General features: G+C 38.4%; 2 protein-coding genes across 3 annotated transcripts in view; one reads left to right on the plus strand and one right to left on the minus strand.

Annotated features, from left to right (window-relative positions):
• The window catches only part of RALBP1 (ralA binding protein 1), a 30,416-nt gene extending 24,069 nt beyond the window's left edge, over positions 1 to 6,347 (plus strand). Inside the window, exons 7-10 of one of the 2 annotated variants that reach the window (XM_070940632.1) lie at positions 376 to 483; positions 1,357 to 1,478; positions 2,104 to 2,224; positions 3,669 to 6,347. In XM_070940632.1, coding sequence (XP_070796733.1) covers positions 376 to 483; positions 1,357 to 1,478; positions 2,104 to 2,224; positions 3,669 to 3,947 — 630 coding nt within the window. In that variant the 3' untranslated portion in view covers positions 3,948 to 6,347. Of the gene's footprint in view, positions 1 to 375; positions 484 to 1,356; positions 1,479 to 2,103; positions 2,225 to 2,660; positions 2,776 to 3,668 lie in introns of those variants that run through there. The other variant, XM_070940633.1, reaches the window with a different exon arrangement.
• Positions 6,348 to 9,722: 3,375 nt separating this feature from the next.
• The window catches only part of PPP4R1 (protein phosphatase 4 regulatory subunit 1), a 42,218-nt gene continuing 31,699 nt past the window's right edge, over positions 9,723 to 20,241 (minus strand). Inside the window, exons 15-20 of the mRNA XM_070942375.1 lie at positions 19,340 to 19,501; positions 18,948 to 19,048; positions 13,603 to 13,723; positions 13,379 to 13,513; positions 12,694 to 12,835; positions 9,723 to 10,790 (exon numbers count right to left, since the gene is read on the minus strand). Coding sequence (XP_070798476.1) covers positions 10,627 to 10,790; positions 12,694 to 12,835; positions 13,379 to 13,513; positions 13,603 to 13,723; positions 18,948 to 19,048; positions 19,340 to 19,501 — 825 coding nt within the window. The 3' untranslated portion in view covers positions 9,723 to 10,626. The remainder of the gene's footprint in view (positions 10,791 to 12,693; positions 12,836 to 13,378; positions 13,514 to 13,602; positions 13,724 to 18,947; positions 19,049 to 19,339; positions 19,502 to 20,241) is intronic.

Genomic DNA, 20,241 nt, shown 5'->3' on the forward strand with positions numbered 1-20,241 from the left:
TATGACTATAACTCTCTTATACTACATTTACCTTGTATTTTATCAGGCATTGCTTAACTGCTTACTTAAATTACGTTCCAGCGTGTAGGAATGTTTTATAATTGCTAAATCTGCTGCTGATATACCAAGAAAAATTTATGGTCTATCAATTTTTGGAAAGTCAAAACACCCATTCTCATTCGACCATCATCTGCCTTATAAAAATGAATGATTAATTTGATCTGCAAATGCTGCTTTAGGAAGCTTGAGATAACATACGTAGTTTCTCAATATTGTAGGTAAAAACACTGCAGAAGCTGCAGTTTAAATATTCTTGCATGTTAATATATGATCCTTTGAATTGAGTTATTAGTCAAGATTTTTTTTTCAATACAGGAATGTGAAACAAAAATTGCGCGAGAAATTGCTAGTCTTTCAAAGGAGGATGTTTCCAAAGAAGAAATGAATGAAAACGAAGAAGTTATAAATATTTTGCTGGCTCAGGTAGTATCTGTTATTTAAAGTATTTTTATTCTTAATATTTAACCTACACACTGTGAAAGTAAATTGGGGAGAATTGATTGAAAGAGATAAAATCTTCTTACAGACATTGTGTGTGCGTGTCTCTGTGTCTGCGTGTCTCTGAGTGAATGATAGATAGCTATCAAAAATAAATCAGAGCTGAAAATAGCAGCAACATATGTGTTTCACCACTGACTCATAACTGAAAAAGCTGATTCTTGTATGTAAATCTGGACAATTGTCAATTCAGAATTTCAGGATCCTTTGAAATAACAAATTGGTTGCACTGATTGAACTCCTTATTGAATAGCATGTTACCATCTCTGCTAGTTCTTCACCACCCTGCAGCAAGCCCTTCTATTTTTCAGTTTTCCTTAACCTCTTATTCTTCCTGCTTTCCAAACCCAATCCCTGAAATGCTGTGGCAACCAGCCACAATTCCTTCCCATTTTTTTCCAGATGTAATACGTGAAACTTCCTAATTTAAGATTTTTATGTGCTTCAACTTTTCATAGACTGAGAGCTGCCAAGAGATATTTAGAGCACCAGCACTATTATGGTTTCATGCAGGGTGTAACAAGTAGAAAAAAGTTATTTTTGTACAATCTGCAATAAATGTCTGAGTCTAGAAAGATATATTGAGAAGCATATGAGGGCATTATATGTACAGTGGGCATTGTATTTTCCTTCATCCCTCCCCAGAGCAACCCAGTCTTCTTTTTTGCACATTTTCTACTTAGCTACATAAGAAGCTAGGTTTTATGACCATAGCCAAGAAAAAATAATAATGTCTTGAATCAAGATTGGTTTATCATTTCAGTAAAATTGCTCATATAATTTGATTACATTTGATAGGAGAATGAGATTTTGACAGAACAGGAAGAACTGCTAACAATGGAACAGTTTTTACGTCGACAAATTGCATCTGAAAAAGAGGAAATAGATCGTCTCCGAGCAGAAATAGCAGAAATTCAAAGGTAACTCAGCTTCTGCTTGAGGATTAACTGTTGGGTGGAAATTGCAAGTCAGCTAATTCCAGTTAAACATTAGAAGAAAGTTCCTTACAGAGTAGGCTCTGGTTGATAGTGACTGCCTAAGGAAGTGGTGGATTTTCCTTTCTTGAAACGGACTAAAACTGAACCTGGAAAGTTATTTTTTAGGGAACGTTGCAGCATAAACGTTTCCATCTTGGCACCTTTCACATATATTGGGATTGCAAGTCTGAGGCCAAGGTCCTTTTGTGTCGTAGAAGCACCAATAATATCTGCAGGATTTCCAGTTGGTGAAAGTTATTACAGTGGCATATTATGGATCCTGAAAGAAACCAGGGCTCAGACTAGGTGATCTCCATAGTCCTTTCCAGCCAAAATTCTATGGTGCTAAACTTACTGAATTTAAATACTATTTTAAACATTGTTTCACCAGAACAGTTACAATGGATAAACTTTTATGCTACGTTGTAATTATTCTTCATGAGCATTTAAATTCATTGAATTGTGTTTTGGAGTATATTCATTGTGTGTGCATGAATGTGCTTGAAGAATGTATAGCAAACCAAGCCAAAAGTGATAGATGTTACAAAATTTACACTTGCACATCTAGTCGCCAGCAGGGTCGCAGTGAAACTGAAGAATATTCTTCTGAGAGTGAGAGTGAGAGTGAAGATGAAGAAGAGTTACAGATAATCTTAGAAGATTTGCAACGGCAGAATGAAGAACTAGAGGTGAGATGGCTTTCTGTGCAGTAGATATTCACCAAGTTCTTTATTCAGGCATGGGAAAATATGATGCAACATATGACAAAAAAGAAAGTTTTGTAATATTAAAAGTTATTTAACTTATGGAATAGCATAGCTTAGAAAGTAGCAGATCCTCTTTTGTTAGAAGTAATCTACCAGATGCTGCAAGAGCAGCTTTCCACTTTGTCACTGGGTTGGTTTAGATGAGTTTTGTGGCAAATTTCCACATTTATTAAGACTGAGATTGGCTTCTGCAATACTTCTGGTTTTGAAATTCTCATTTTAAAATCAATATTGCTGAGCAATGAAATGTAATAAAACAAAAATCATTGAATGAATATGGTAATCTTTTTAAATTTGTACCAGCCTGTTTTCCATGCTGTCCTTTTCTTTCATGGAAGGTTTTTTTTTTTTAAAAAAGGACATTGTGGAAGTGTGCCAACACTGATCCATGTTACCCATGCAGGAAGTTTCATCAGATTTCTGTGGGTTTCCTGGTTAACCTTCTCATTGAAAAAGTTTTCCTGTCTTTCCAATAAAGGCATTTCATGTTGCTTCTCTGCTTTTTAATAAACGCTTCCATTTAGGTGAAATACATAATATTGTTCAGACAGAGGTTTCCTTTTAGTTAACCAAATGTAACCAAAATAATTATTTTCTTTGATTCTTAGAATTTTCTGTGTCACAGAAAACCTGAATGGCTGCCTAGAAATAAACTCTGCAATTTAACTTCTTCAAATTGGCAGCAAAAGCAATACACAGAAATATATAATATGCAAAAGCAATGACACTACTTTGTAGAATGCTTCATTTTTTTCAACAATCGTTACCACAGCCTGAAAAACTGATCAACATTATTGCCTCCTTATTTATAGCAGGAAAGAAAGCTAAGGGAGAACTATTTAACTAGACCTCTGTAGTTTGCAATATGCCTTTACATCTCTTCAGAGTTAACCCCTCTTGGGTTGACATGGATGTGACAGTCAAAGCTTGTGAGTTAATGGCTAAGGCGTGAGGTGTACTAGGGAACCACTTCATATCCTATTAATCACATCTGTCTTCACCTATGTTGAGTGATAAATCCCCCAATAAAAGTACAAATAAAAATTTCTTTTTAAGCACATTTCAAAAATGAATATATATGAATAAATAATTTAACAGTTCCCAAGACCTATGAGGAAGGCTGGGGGAAGGAGGCACATATTTTATGTTGCCTTTGAATCTGCCATTGTAAATTGCTCATTTCTGCTAGGGCTGGATTTTCCAAGTGCCTCCTTTCTTGTTTTGTTCTGCCTGATGAGACCCCGCTTGTCTCCCTTCCAAGAGAGAGCTGCAGTGAGGAATACCTTATTAATGATTCATTAGTTCCATCAGTAGCTGGCTGTGTATAAAGCTCAAGTGACCCTTTTTCCCCTTTTGCTGGATCAAGGTTAAGAATAACCATCTGAACCAAGCGATTCACGAAGAGCGCGAGGCCATCATTGAACTGCGAGTACAGCTTCGCCTCTTGCAGATGCAGAGAGCCAAAACGGAGCAGCAGGTGCAGGAAGAGGAAGAGCTTGAGAAACGAGGGGGCCCGATGCAGCAGCAGCTGCCCCTGCCAAGAGACAGTGTCCCAGAGACAAAAGCTATGAAAGAGCAGCCAAAGGCAATCCAGGAGTCAGTAAAGCCATCTCCAAGCAAGGACAGAAAAGAAACTCCAATTTAATTGGATTTCTGAGCATTTGGATTCTTCCCTGTGCAAAGCCAGGACTGTGCAACTTACTGTAAATCTATGGCCTGTACATTCTGTAAATATTTTCTCTTTTACATTCTGGGGGTATTTTGTCCCCGTCCTATGTGTGGCTTCTGCCTATCAGGCTCAGGTTACTTGGAAAGATAAAGCAGAGAGAGAGAGAGAGAGAGATGGCAGGAGGGGGCAGCTCTCTAGTTACTCAGCCTTTCAGACATTAGCTTTGGCTGATCTTTGGGAATTGAGGGGATGATGGTGCATTTTAGAATAATTACATACTCACTCTGAAGCAGACTTTCAAATTCTCTCATGCATTATCTGTCCAAGGGCTACTTCATACGAGATATTTCATTGCACAGATGTAGGAAAAAGTACGTACTCTGCTGGGCATATAGCAATATGTCTGGTAATTCTTGACCACCAGAAATTTCAGGTAGAGAAGGTTGCGTATCCCCCTCCCCCAAATCTCTCCATTTGGTTATCTTTCTGGCCACGCATGCAGATGACCATGTTTCTCTCTGACAAGCACCGAAACCAACAGGTTAGCAGAGGAGGGGAGAACACTGCACAACCCCTCTCTATGCCATTTGCAGGTAGTCTAATTTAAAAGGAAGTTTGGTAAGAAGCATTTCCATTCTGGTCTTGAAAGGAACTTCCTCTTAGCATCGAAATGGCTTTTATGACTATATTTACAAGGCTGATACGTCACTAGTCAGTGCAGTTGTTTGTTAAGTGTTTATAGAGAAGCCACACTTGACACAGCAAAATAGATGTTTGCAAGTATGTTCCACAATGGTCCATGCTTTTCTGTGTGGGGGTAAAGGAATTGTATGAAAAGTGGCTGTTGGTTAAGAATGGGGAGATCCAATCCATATCCCATTCATTTATTTGCTTCGTAATTTTTTTGCTCTCGTTCCTCATAATTGTTTTTATTCACTCTTACTTGTGCCTTTCAGTAACAAAGGAGCTTTACAAAATAGATGTGCCCGAATCGGTGGAATCTTCAAAACTTTAGTATTATGTAACATGTTTTCATCTGACTTTTTTAAAGCTTTATGAAAGTTCATGTGAAATTAAAATGAAAAGATTGATAAGCACATATCCATAAATCCACTACGAATTCTTGAACCCTGTCAATACAGTTATATGTAGAACAGATTCCTAGGGTTGCCAATTAATCAGAGAATGGAAGCATTTTGCAGGTTTTATAGCAAACCTCATAATACTGACCTTTCTTTCTTTTGATAATTTAAAGAAATTAGTGAATGTTGTTGATTATCAAGGTCCCATGATTTAAGGAGTTGAAGGTGATTTTTGTTGCACTCTTTCTTTGGTGGATTGAGAGCACTTTGTGTAACACAAGTGTGCAAGCCTCTCCATCAGGATCTTGGAACGGGTGTGAATGATAAGAAAGAATCTTGGCCATTTTAGTGGGTTTGAAAGAAGTATTACATTCAGAAAGGGCTTCATAATTGTTCTAGAACTTGTACCAGTTTTTGGTACACGTTTGAAAGTGTGTTGTAAGTGCTTTGGTGGTCCTCTCAAGCACAATGCAATGGAGAGAAGGACCATCCCCAAGCCCTTCCTGGCATTTTCTAAAAGGCAATAGGGGGAGTGTATTTGTGATCTTTTGTGTGCTTAAGAGGGCGATTCCAATAAATAAAAAAGCTGGTAATATATACCCATAAATTTGTGATGGAAATGTTCATCTGCCTTATGCTTAATTAGTTACCATTGCCAGCAGTGAATTCTTACAATAAATTGTGGCTTTTCAGAGCCGTATCATTTAAAATCCCAATTCAATTTGAAGTGGTTGATGTTAATTGAACTTTATAGGGTGCTTGTAGCTTATTTAGTTTCTGTCTATATTTATTTTTTATGTGATGGGTGGGTTTTTTGTTTTTTTTGCCTATTGCACTGTTGTGAATCATTGGCCATGATTTAATGTTTGTACAAATGATATTGAGATGAACATTCTAAAGAACGACTTTTTTTTAAACCTTAAAATTTATGGAGGTTGGTTAAATGACAGTTGTAGGTAGATTTTTTTTTTTGGCCTGTTACATACATTTTATATTTCTGACAGTATTTAAACCTTTTTCTTTTGAATTCATACTAATTTCTATTAAATTGTCAAACTTTTATAATCAATGTTCATCAAATATTTTGATATTTGCTAATTTTTGTTTGTCAAGAATATGTTAATCAAGAAAATAAATTTAACAGCCACGTGCTAATGGTTTTATTGAATTAAAAATGTTAAGATTCACAAATAAATTCTCTGATCCACATTCAAAGCCCTGATGTGGTAATAACCAACTGAACCTATGAAAAATGTTTGTATTAAATAAATGCAATTCTACAGAAAAACCAAAAGGACAGCAGATTACTAATTGTGGTTCCTTCTGACTCACATTTCTGGATTGTACTGTATGATTCTTCAATCTAATCAAGAATCAGAATCACTCTCTATGGCAGAAAATGGTTAACTAATGAGGGAAGGCAGTTGAAAAGAAATCCTTTTAGGATGCAGATTATTGGCAAATTGAAAGTTTTGAGTGTGAAGCATTTCTGGAAAGTTCATGATTTGAACTTAATTCATTGAATGCTCAAACTGTTCTGAATTCCAAATATTTTTATCTACCCTAATGAAGAGAAAGCAGCTCGGCAATGAGACCTAAATTTGTATTCATCCCCACTTCTTTCATTTATGAATTTTCTGTAGATTAGTAGATACAAAGTTTACCTATCTATGCTGCAAAATCAAGTGCCTTGCTGCTTGCTTCTGCGACCCTACACTGGTTTATGTTGTCTGAAAGCAGAATAAGCTTGCTTACAATTTCCACATATCCACTCTTGCTGATGGTCCTTTTGTTCTAATTTGAGAAGCAGCTATGAAACTTGCAAACAACTTTTGTTTACATATTTTTTGGGGGTTAAAAAAAATACATATGGTCATAAGGTCAGATCCTATGGAACTGTATGAAACTCGTGTTCTTCTAACTCTTCAAAAAAAAAGGAGTCATAGCAGGGAGAAATAGCAATTTCAAAACTAGAAGATAGGTTAAAATGCTTGGTTTGGATGCATTAATTAAAAAATGCCAGTCAAAATTGTAAATTACATAAAAGGAAACCTGTTTCAGAAGATTCATGATTTCTGCAGAGGAATTATTTTGCTAAAATGTTTTAAGGATGTGGATGAAATGATTTAGTAGAAAGTATTCGTTTACACTTTCAGGGCACTTTTGAAAGTAAACAAGGATTCCTGAAGACTAGGTACTTATGAGTCAAATGTTATGATAAATGCAATAAATAATATAAATGGACTATATTCTCACAATATAGTGAAAAAAATGGAGTTTGTCATGCCCCCTTCAGAGTCTGAATCTGCGGGGAAGGGGTGAGATAAGCTAGAACAAGAACTGACAGATGGAGAGGCCGTTGGCAGTCAGTCCAGGCAAGGCTTTTCTGAATTAGGCCTGCAAACAGGGAGAGCTCAAAAAAGCAAGGGCTACCCCCTCCTGATCCAAGAGCAAGGAGGAAAGAGACAGCGAGATCAACGCAGATTGAGTGTCCTGCCCCCTTTCACAAGGCACACCTGGGGACTGAGATGTAAGGAGGTGCCAGTGGAAGGGGCATTTGTCAGGAACAAGCGTTGAATCTATGGAGCCTCGTGTGCACTTGCCAAAGCCTGGAAATTGCTGTACTCTGTCTTGTGGGGCTTGCCAGTTTGCCTGCTTCACTGAACTTCTTGTTCTGGTTACTGTGTAACTAACCTGGTTTATTGGGCTGCTGGCCCTGGTTGCTGTTTGGCTAACCTGGCTTACTGGACTACTTGCAGCCAGAGGGTTCTGAAGGTACGTGTGAGAGCTTTGCTCCAGGACTTGTAGTGAAAGTGGGAACGTTTGGGGTCACAGCTGGAGCAATAAAGGGAAGTTAGACCTGTTCTCTAGGAACTCAACAGTTTAACTGGCATTTTGATGTAGGCTGGCTCACATTTAGGAGGGAAAGCCCTCTGTTAATAAGCTGATGAAATATGGATTGATAATGCCTAAGCAGAAATTTTTTTCTGTCCATTTTGATTTCGCTTGAGAAAACAACAAATATGTTAGGAAAAGGGCTGTACAACGTATTCCAACACAGCTTTTTCATAAAGCCCTCTCTGAAATAAGAGGCAGGCTCCTTGCCAATCTTGATCAGCAGTTTTAATAGCTGTCTCTGCACATGCTCTTTACTTCACTGGCGGTCCCAGAGGAAGCATGGCCTATGCATCCCCCTATAGACAGCTGAGGCCAGCTGTCCTGTCCCTTGGAAGCATGGCTTCTTCAAGGTATCAAACAGAGATTTCATTCATATTAGCACCTTAGGAATACCCCAAATGCTTTGCCAAGCCGTAATTAAACTAAACCGCAGTGTACCTGAATGGCCAGTTTGCAATTTGAGTGTGTTTTCTTCAGTTGTATAGCAGCGCATGTGTGGAAAGCCAAACATCAACTTTGCAGATAGCATAATACCAACTATTTATATTTCTGCCCTATGTTACTGCCTCTCCCATCAACAGAATTAAGCTAGAGAAGAGACCACAGTAGGGGAAGTAGAAACTCCCCCCCCCCCCCAAAAAAAAACCCTCACCTGAGCATCCACAGAGAATGTGGCTTCCCCAGTGAATGCCCCTTCAAAGCATTTTGGAGAGGTGATTTTATCAAGAACAAGTGACAAGTTCCCAAAAGCCATTTTCCCCTAGTCATTGCTCAGCTTTCTTGCAGAATTGGTATGAAGACCTACCCTACTGTATCTAGTACATTGAGTGAAAAGTCTATTATATCATTAACTAAAAACAGGCATGCAAAACCCTAATGTTTATATCTAACATATAATATGTTGATAAATTCAAATATTTTCCCAGAAATGAGAACAAATGCCTACTATTAACAAAATTTAAAGAATTCACAGGAAGGTATTTTTATGAATTCCCATCCCAGTGTCTTACTATGCTGAGGTATTCACACAGCAGTAGCAATAGCACTTAGACCACTGATGGTGAACCTTTTTGGCACTGAGTGCCCAAACTGGGCTATGTGGGTGCACGCGCATGCGTGCGCCGGAGCCCCGGAAACCCAAAGACCAGCTGGCTCTGCGTGCCACCTTTGGCATGCGTGCCATAGGTTAGCCATCATGGACTTAGACTCATATACCATCTCATATTGCTTTACAGCACACTCTGGGCAGTTTACAATGTCGGCATATTGCCCCCAACAATCTGGATCCTCATTTTGCCGACCTTGGAAGGATGGAAGGCTGAGTCAACTATGACCCCCATCAGATTGAACTCCAGACTGTGGACAGAGTTAGCTTGTAATACTGCATTCTAACCATTGCACCATCAGGGTTCTTAAGCACTTTGGCATTTATAAATCTACTGCAATCCTAAAAACAGATACTTGCATATAATCAAGGTTCAAAAAACAGGCTAAGTCATATTTTTTCCTCCCTAAAATATCTTCGTTGCAATTTGAGGCTATGAAAATATATAAATACTAGTTGTACAGATGTTTTCTCCAGTAGAATCAGGATATTCAACTATTTTTTAGGAAAACATGGGAATCAAAACACACTGACATAATCATGCTAATTTAAACCTGCATTTTTATGCACATTTGAATAACCGAACAGGGAAAAGTTTTTATGAAAAACAGTTCTTAGTTTCAAGGGATTACATGGCATTAAGAAAAGGAAAGTTCATTCTTATTAATAAATTTTTTATTCTGAGAAGGAAAGAACATGTTATCACAACAGTTTGAAATAGCATGATTAAAGACTGCAGCACTCCCACGAGTGGTCCAAGATATGTACAGTATATGAAGAAAAAGTTGCACCTCAGAACCGATCATGATCAAGTTTAAAATACCTGACTTGAAGTACATGTGCTATTAGATTTCCTTCAGGTCATGACCAGCATGAAAAAAAATCAAATATCAGGACACAGGTACTCAGCATAGATTTCTGCTTACAGACACAGCAATATGCTGTGTTTTAAGGGTTAAAATCAGATTGTGGTTTAATGTTGGCACTGAATCCTTAAGGTGAGAAAAACAAAACACCAAACTTCTACTTTTCCCTCATTTACACATCAAAACTATTCACACTTAAGGATGTGCCCAGCTGCACACAAATTTAAGTCTTTTCAAAGATTAAAAACTTTAATAGCTAATACTGGAGACAGCTTCTTTGCTTCTCGGTATAAATCCGCCAGCTATTGGTTCCTAAGAAAGAAAGAGTTTGCTAAGATAACTCTTTGACAGAAAACAAATGACAGTCTCTGGAAATCACTCCCTTTCTACACTGAAAATGCTCAGACAATTCAAGTTTCACATATTCAGGAAGACAGAAGATTTAAGGCTCTGGTGACAAATACAATCCTCTGAGCAAAGTTTTTCTAGAGTCAAGATTCAACACATAACGGGTTTTCCTTGACTCCAAAATTCTTGATCTCAGATTTAGATAACATCCAACTGAAGTTAAGTCTGGCAAGATATTCTCTCCTCTGTGGAAAAGAGGTTTCAGTAATCCATGTTAGGAGCACTTGACGATTGCCTACAATTTTGTAATGTTTGTTCTCTTTTATTAAAATTATACCAACATTCAGGAACTACTTTTAGTAAGTTGAAGAGGCTGTGCTCATAGCATCATCAGAAATTTTGGTACTGGCCGGGTGGATGCTTGCAAAATACTTGACATCATTGTCATTATCCATCTGGAGGGCCACGATTGTCTGTTCTACAGCCTCTTGATGGGAATTAACACACATCAGAAAATATTCTGTATGGGGGGGGGGAAACAAAGGAAATGGGAAGGGAATGAATTATTATTAATCATGCTCCAATCTGCATGCAGGAAATAGCAAGTATTGGTCATCAAAACCAGGGTGTGGCAGAAATGAAATATAATTTAAAGTCCACAGGAGCCAAGAGATTGTTTTCTTTTTCCCTCATTTAGTGTTCCTATCTTCCTTTGCCTCAATCCAGATAATAAACAATGGTGGATCTACTTCTTCAATCAGTAATCTCATTCTGGCTTCTGGACCACTTCCTTACTCTAAACCTAGCCTACTTTGCATTTTTAATTAAAAATCATTGATTCTACTTGATGTGTCCTTTTTACCCTGCAGAATTCAGGATGAATTTTTTACCTTGTTTTTTTTCTCTCCTCCATTTCCCAATGTCCTTCCATGTTTACATGTCCTTTCTCACAAATTACGCTTCTGTCTCTTCCTTATTATATTACCTTCCTAGGTCTTTTCTAAGCTATCAGCTTTTGCCAATAAATTGTGCAGTATTTTCTTTCCAACTCATTTTCTATTCACATTCTTAATCCCATAAATATTTTTCTCCACTGTTTTCTATATTCAGTCTGTCTTTTATTTTTCCTCCCAGTTACTAATCTTTTCAAAAATCATTTATCAGGTGCCTCTTATTTCTCATGCTGTATAAAAAGGAAAATATTTTTGAAAGCAAGAGATCTTTCTTTCACTATAATATATATAGTTTGGAAGGAATAGAATGTAAAATGTAATCTTATCAAATATATTCTAATCCTGTCCGGTGGACTTACTCCCCATACATATGTTCAGGATCGCAGATTTGTTCATGAGTACATGCCAAATATCTTCAACTATAAGGGAATCACAATCTATTTAGTCACTAAAGCAGGAATGGGCAACTATTTTGATATTAGGAGCTGCTCTTTTTATTTTGTTTTGTTTTGAAAGCTAAAGTGGGTATGTATAATGGTGTGTGAAAATGGCCTTCAGGGAAGAGGTGAAGATATGTTGCCCAGGAAACAGAAAAAAGGGAGGAATCTCCAGTGGTTTAATAGTGAGAGGAAGAAACTTAGGAAGGACCCACCCTAACTGATCAGGCAGTTGAAAAGAACAGTAGGAGAGCTGTACATTTAGACTTGCGAAATTCTGTGAATGTAACCTTACAACACAGTAGAATTAGCTCATCTTGTTGTTGCCTGAGTGGTTTAACTATAGGATCCGCATTTACTTAATGATTGCTGCATTCGCCTAATGACTGCTACATTCACTTAATGACCACTGCAAAAAAGTTAGTAAAATTGGGCACGGCCATCTGATGACTCACTAAATGACTAGCATGACTTACGACTGTAATTCCTAGATCCATTATGGTCAAAAATTGAGGACTACCTGTAACATCATAAAGAACAGAGGTAAACCTTTTCACCCATTTGGTTTGTGTTGTGGGGAGACTTTTTTTTAAAAAAACAATGTTTTAAGCTTCTCCAAGAATTATTGGAATTCTCTTGGATCCCATCCCTGCATTATAGGAAGAGTTTTTACATCTGAGACTTCAGACAGCCTTGATCTTGAACTGATTTAATTAAATATTACCTGGAGAGAAAACTGGTTAGAATTAGGAGAGGCAAATTCTGTACTTCCTGAGTACTTTCTACCTACCTATAATAATATCTCCGTTTCTCCCTTGTTCAAACCTGACTCCTAGAAAACTTTATAACCCCCTAAATTTTGGCTAAAATACTCTCCACATTCTAATTTAGTTCAAAAATTACAATCCAGTTTAAAACAAAGGATTACTCAGTGGTCCTTGTCATTCCCTTCTAGATAATAAGCACATAGGAAATTACTTTCAAGATAACAGGAAAGACAGCAAGGCAATTTGATAAGTTTAGTACCACCAACCTTTTTCTAGAAGTGTTTGCCTTAAGGTCTTTGCAAGCAGGACTCTAACGTTTGGAACTCTGTCTGAGGCCAAGTGTAGCAAATGGGGTAGTAGATACTCAGCAAAGTGATCCATTGGCAGGCAGTCGTCTTCTATAATAGTCTGAAAAAGAATGATATCTAAAAACACCTGCTTCATTAAACCAATGTTCAATGGTGGACAGTGAGGTGAGCAATAAAAGCTTAAAGTAGCATGGAACAAGAATCTAAGTCAGATTTGGGCTTTTTTTTCTTTTCTTTCTGGCTTTGATGTTCTTTTCCTATTCAGCCTCTTCTTTCTCATCTTGTCATAAATCCAATCAATCAGTCAGTTAAATTCTTCTTTTGGATAATGAAATATGTAACAATTACACTAAATCACACTAAATCCTGGCTTGTTCAACTACGTATTTGGAATAGGCCACAAATGCCTGTGATCATATAATCTGCTAAATAAATTATGCTAAACTTCAGTAATTAAATTGATGTAATTAAATTAATTACTAAAGAATTAATTGGATTAATAACTAATTAAATTAGATTGAGCAAATGATCAACATTTGCCATTTTTCATACATTGCATTTTAAAATGCAAAATAATTCAGTACTGAAAATGGAGGAGCCACAGACAATAGTGATTATGAAGAAGTAGAAGAATAATTCTTACCTGGCAAATAAAGACAAATGCTTGTCGACCAGACCACTTTGGACATCTGCAGAATCTTTCAATCAGTTCATTCATAAGATCAATCACAAATGTTGGTGTTGGAGCATTGTACAGCTTCTTTACCATTTCACTAACCTAGAAAACATGGTCCATTACGTAAATCAATCGCTAAAATAGTTGGTGCATTAAACTGTTGTGTTCAAGGACTGCTTTTTAACTTATACCAGCTTGTAGGAAATCCATCGAACAGAAGAAACCTTGTCTGCACAAAGGTTGAGGGCAATAGGTCGCAGATAATCATATATGTCTCTGGGACTATACAGATCAAGAAGCAAAATCAGCTGCCTACAGGAATAGAAAAAATAAAACAAGAGGTCATAATTATTTTCAAAAATCACAATAATTATTTTATTACAATTAATGAAAGTTAATGAGCTGACCATATGCCAATTTATTATTTATTTGCAACTGTCTTAAAATATAACAAACCTTTGAAGATCACTATTATTCAAACCCATACTGAAATAAGGCTGTTACAGGGGCTTTCTCTCAAAACTAATTATTGGGGCAATAATTTTAGAGTGCTGATCGTTAATCTCTGGAGTTGAATTGATCTCTAGGGAGATAAAACCAGAGAATGATGGTATGATTTGCCAAATACAGTGCATGGGGGCAGCAATATGCCTAAAGATATATGCGGAGTTTCTGTAAGAATCTACTACACCTACTCCTATTCCCGCCGTTACTATTACTATTATGACCTATACTAATATGCTGTTTCATAATATCAGAGCCATCACAGAAAAATATTGTTGCTTGGTTTCCATCATTTATTTTATGGAAATGCAAATTCCCTAATGGTTTCCTCTACTTGAAAACACAGAATGAGTTGGTTCTAGTTGCAATACTTAAATTGTCTTGTACCAAGCCATATAGAGTCTGATAGACACTTTCAATTACATTTGGAAATTTAGTGGTAGGCAAAGCAGGTTTACCATGAGTGCAAACTGTCACATTCCTACCTGCCCCCCCAAGAGCCTTGGTGGTGCAGTGGACTAAGTGCTGTTATGTAGCACTTAGCTGCCAGCTGCCTGCAATTAGTGCGAGTTCAAATCTCACCAGGCTCAAGGTTGACTCAGCCTTCCATCCTTCCGAGGTAGGTAAATTGAGGACCCAGATTGTGGGGGCAATAAACTGACTTTGTAGAGACACAGCTTATGGGGGGCCAAAAGCCCTAATAAGCAGGTATATACAAAAGAATGAAGGCTATTGCTATAAGTGCATTGTAAGCAGCCCTGAGTCTTCGGAGAAGGGCGGCATATAAATTGAACAAATAAATAAATAAATAAATAAATAAATAAATAAATAAATAAATAAATAAATAAATAAACAAACAAACAAACAAACAAACAAACAAACAAACAAACATCTAGATGGGCACAGAGCCAGTCAATACATGATGGAGAACATGTTCAACAGTATACTGGTCATTTGAACAGAGTCTACAGACCAGACCATTGCAGGATGTTATGCCAGTCATTGCTTCAAGCACCTCCCATAAAGAGTTCAGACTGAGGTTAATCTGAGCAATTGTTGACAAAGTTGTGAGCAATAGTGTCAAACTGGCCAGATGGGTGATTTATTTGTGCAGGTTTCCCTAAAAGGGAATTCATTAGCTTAAACAAGGCCAATGGCTGGCAGCCTGCCAATGCAATAAGAGACGTTTCAACAAAAATAAAAAAAGCTGGCTTGCTACCAAGAAGGACACTAGCTTTCAGAAAAATTTTCATTTTTCAAGATGCCTTTGGTTTCTCCATCAGTCTTACAGGCATGCTGAGAAAATAAAAAGTAGTTATAGCCAAATGTTTTGTTTGCAAATGTTCCCTTCTCCACCAAAACATGAAGTCACAGGAATACATAAAGAAGTATCCTGGGTAGAATAGAAAGGAGTATTGCAACAACCTTGCTTGCTTGGTGGTAAATTGGTGTTTTATGACTAGCCATGGTTGGTTTTATGACCAGTTTTAGAAGCCAGTTTGTGAATGGCATTTCCAGTCATTTTGTTTAGCACTCATGACATGGTCTGAAAATATCAAATGTATTGTTCTTCATATTTTCCATGCTAGCATTTTTTGCCATCATTTCTGGCACTCACTGAAAATGATGATGTATCACAAAGAACTGTGGTCTCTCCCAGCATAGAACTAAGTCCTGATCTAATATAACCTTTCTGAAGGAAACCATAAAATAGCAGGAACCATCTGCTTTGTTGACACTGCTGATTCTGGAGCATTCTTTAACATCTACAGGTCACCCACTAACTTTGTAGCTTCTTCCAGACTTAGCAAGGAATGTTTTTTTTGGGTACTTGAGAGAGCAGAAAGATGTTTCTGCTCTTAGAACTAAAATACTTGTGGACTATAATCCCAAGTATATTAGTTTAGTAGTAAAACTCTCTGAATTAAAACTCTATTGAGAATAAATTCTTCTGAACCCATAAGGACCTACTTATGAGTAACCATGGATGGGTCATAGCTATTAATTTATCATCTGGTAAGAGAAAATTTAAGGAGCCGGTTTTCTATTTTCTCAAAATTTTAACTATGTTCATTTTGAAACATTATAGTTATGACTATTTTAATAATCAGTTTAAGAAGCTGAACAATTTTGTTCTTATTATAAATTTTCCTAAATACTTCGCTTAAAAATACAAAACATAATAATAATAATAATAATAATAATTTTATTTCTATACCGCCCTTCTCCCGAAGGACTCAGGGCGGTGTACAGCCTATTTAAAAACACAAACAAAACAATGATATAAAATTTAAAATAATTAAATAAATGGCTCAAATTTAAAACCCCAATAAATTTAAATACCCCAATTTAAAACTATTGTATTGATAGTCCGGCCTGGCGGAACAACAGGGTCTTCAATGCGCAGCGAAACACCCGGAGGTCAGATATCTTACGAATTTCCGGGGGCAGTTCATTCCACAGGGCTGGGGCTCCCACAGAGAAGGCCCTCCCCCTGGGCGTCGCCAGCCGACATAACTTGGCTGACGGCACCCTGAGGAGACCCTCTCTGTGGGAACGAACTGGTCGGTGGGAGGCTATTGGTGGCAGAAGACGGTCTCGGAGGTACCCGGGTCCTATGCCATGGAGCGCTTTAAAGGTGGTAACCAACACCTTGAATCGCACCCGGAAGACCACCGGGAGCCAGTGCAGCTCGCGCAGGAGGGGTGTCACATGGGCATAACAGGTTGCGCCCATAACCACCCGCGCGGCCGCATTCTGGACCAGTTGGAGCTTCCGAGTGCTCTTCAAGGGGAGCCCCATGTAGAGAGCATTACAATAGTCCAACCGGGAAGTAACAAGGGCATGAGTGACCGTGCGCAGGGCGTCCCGATCCAGAAAGGGCTGCAACTGGCGAATCAGGCGAACCTGATAAAAGGCCCCCCTGGCCACGGCCGTCATATGCTCTTCTAAAGACAGCCGTGCATCCAGGAGGACACCCAGATTGCGAGCCCTCTCCGTGGGGGGCAAAGATTCACCCCCAATAGTCAGCGATGGCACCTGCTGACTATATCGGGGCGCCGGGAGCCACAGCCACTCGGTCTTGGAGGGGTTGAGTCTGAGCCTGTTCCTCCCCATCCAGGCCCGCACGGCCTCCAGGCAGCGGGACATCACATCAAGGGCATCGTTGGGGTGGTCTGGGGTGGAGATGTACAGCTGGGTATCGTCAGCGTACAGATGACACTTCACTCCAAAACCACGGATGATCTCACCCAGCGGCTTCACATAAATGTTGAACAGGAGGGGCGAGAGGACCGACCCTTGCGGCACTCCCCATGCGAGACGCCTCGAGGTCGACCTCTGCCCCCCTGCCAACACGAACTGCGAGCGGTCGGAGAGGAAGGAGGAGAACCACCGCAAAACGGTGCCCCCTATTCCTAACCCCCTCAACCGCTGCAGCATGATACCATGGTCGATGGTATCAAAAGCCGCTGAGAGATCTAATAGGACTAGGACAGAGGAACAACCCCTGTCCCGAGCCCTCCAGAGATCATCCACCAACGCGACCAATGCCGTTTCTGTGCTGTACCCCTGCCTGAAGCCCGACTGGTACGGGTCTAGATAGATAGCTTCATCCAGGTGCCGGGGAAGTTGTCGTGCCACCACGCTCTCAACAACCTTCGCCACAAAACGAAGGTTGGAGACTGGACGATAGTTGGCTAATTCAGCCGGGTCCAGGGAAGGCTTCTTGAGGAGGGGCCTCACTACCGCCTCTTTCAAGGCAGCAGGAAAGGCACCCTCACCCAAAGAAGCACCTATAATCCCCTGGAGCCAGCCTCGTGTAACCTCCCGGGAGGCCAGTACCAACCAGGAGGGACACGGGTCCAATAAACACGTGGCGGCACTAATCTTACCCAGAACCCTGTCCACATCCTCGGGAGTCACAGGATCAAACTCCTCCCAGATAACATTCTCAAGGCCTGCCCCGGTCTCCTCCCGTGGACTCATCCAATCGGAGTCCAAGCCATCCCGAATCCGAGCGACTTTATCGTGCAGGAATTGCACAAAATCCTCAGCACGACCCTGCAAGGGATCTTCCCGCACTCCCCCCCGAAGAAGGGAGTGGGTCACCCTAAACAGGGCGGCTGGGCGGTTCTCTGCAGATGCGATAAGAGCGGAAAAATGGTTAGATTTTGCCGCTTTTATCGCCACTAGGTAGGTCTTGATATAGGACCTCACCTGTGTCCGGTCGGAATCGGATTGACTAGTCCTCCAAATGCTCCAAACATAACAGGATAGGGATAATATAATCATAAACATAAGTTTATTTGTCAAGCATATATAAGATAACAGGTAAAAGTGTAAACATAATTTGAATACATGAAAAGAGTAAATAAAAAGGAATATTAGGACAAGGACGGTAGGCACGCTGGTGCACTTATGCACGCCCCTTAAGACCTCTTAGGAATGGGGTGAGGTCAACCGTAGACAGTTTAAGATTAAAGTTTTGGGGGTTTGGGGAAGAAACTACAGAGTCAGGTAGTGCATTCCAGGCATTGACCACTCTGTTACTGAAGTCATATTTTCTGCAATCGGGTTTGGAACGGTTTACCTTGAGTTGTATCTATTATTTCCTCAATTTGATATTGATATTGTTATCAATGTCAATATCAATAACTGCAACAAACTAAGATCTATTTCCAAGCAATGGAAATTATGCAGTAAGACTTTTCAATTCATTTCCTTCTTGCCTAGGTCCTTGCAAGGATCTTGATGATGTTTATTGCCAAGATGTTATTGCTAAGAGTACACAAAACCTTCCCGGATGGTCTGCAACAAAAGCAGGAGGGTGTCTAAGCAGCACATTGGATGAGTTAAGAAGAAACATCCAATCAAACACAAGCCATTTCCAACATGAGTTCCTTGGTTTGCATTTTGGCTTAGAATACAGATTATTAAGAGAAAAACAAGACTGATCTTGGTTCACATGTTAAGAAGCCAGCAACATGCCCTTACACATGTTGCTGACATATCTAATTATCCAAAAACTTACTCAGCAAGCTCTGCTCGAAAACGCCAGTTCCTGCTATTGTCTGTAACCAAGAATTCCTGAAGTTGGTAAAGATACTCCCGCCTTTTATCAGGATGAAGAAGCTGGAATAAATAATTATGAAACACTTTAAGAATCACATAGAAAATAATAATTGCTAAGAGAATCAGAGTAAAATCACTGTATAAAAAGTGAAGTTGTCTTAAAAGGCACTTTTGAAATTGTTATAAGACAGCACTATGCAATATAAAATTACATCAGAAATTAAATTACAAATATAATAATTTCATAAATAAAATTTACAAGTTAAAACACAGAACAATATAGGAAAGAAGGAAAAATACTAATTTATTTTTGAATATGTATATATGTATATATATAAAAGAAGAATGTACCTTCAAAAAATCATGTAGATGCTTAAGCACACCAATCCTAACTTCATCGAGATCTTTTAAGAAGCCATTAAAGACTGGAACCAGATCACCTGCAGTGAGCTGATCTCCAAGAATGACTGCAAGTTCATGTATGGAGAAAGCTAACGTTCTTCGAACTTTCCACTGAAAGGACCCAAGCAATTATCAATTATACAAAATGACTCCAGTTTATTTCATTGCAAGTACAATATTAAAGCAAAACAAGGAAAGATATGTTTGAATTTTATCAGAAGAAAGTTAGAAAAAACAACAGTGGCAAATAGGAGAAACATTTTCAGGAGAAAACAAATTATGCTCATTTGTCTTTCTCCTGATTTGTTTAAAAATTATTTTGCATTCCTGCCAACCCAGGAACATTAAACAAAGCATTTTTATACCAGAAGCCTTCTTTTTTACCAGATTAGATGCCTGATATGTATCTCAGCCTCCCTATACTTCAAAGCAAAATATAGGACTGGTTGTAAAATCTCTCTCTCTCTCTCTTTTTTGCCTGCAATTTTGCAGTAAAACAATTCCTCTTTTGCTAATAATGTTACATTATTTATTTAGAAATATTAGAGTTTTGTAACAATTACTGAGCAGGAAGTAAACTATTTTTCTAATTCCTGCTTCCCCCTCTTTATTACATAACCATATTTATTTCTTAAACAACAATTAAGCAGGAAAAATGATATTTTATAGAAGTTACATCTCAACAAGCAAACAAATTGTAATGTAAGTATATTGTAGAGTGAAATAAAATTCCATTAGTTATTTGACTATCTAGAGCTATAATCTACAAATTAACTTTCTCACTTTTCCTAAAACACTTTTCTCATGAAAAAATCCAAGAAGCACAATAAATAAAGCAACATTTGTTTTTT

Source organism: Pituophis catenifer, unplaced genomic scaffold (genome assembly GCF_029215685.1).
Source record: "Pituophis catenifer annectens isolate HBS135680 unplaced genomic scaffold, rPitCat1.0.hap2 SCAF_3, whole genome shotgun sequence".
Taxonomy (NCBI): Eukaryota; Metazoa; Chordata; class Lepidosauria; order Squamata; family Colubridae; genus Pituophis; species Pituophis catenifer.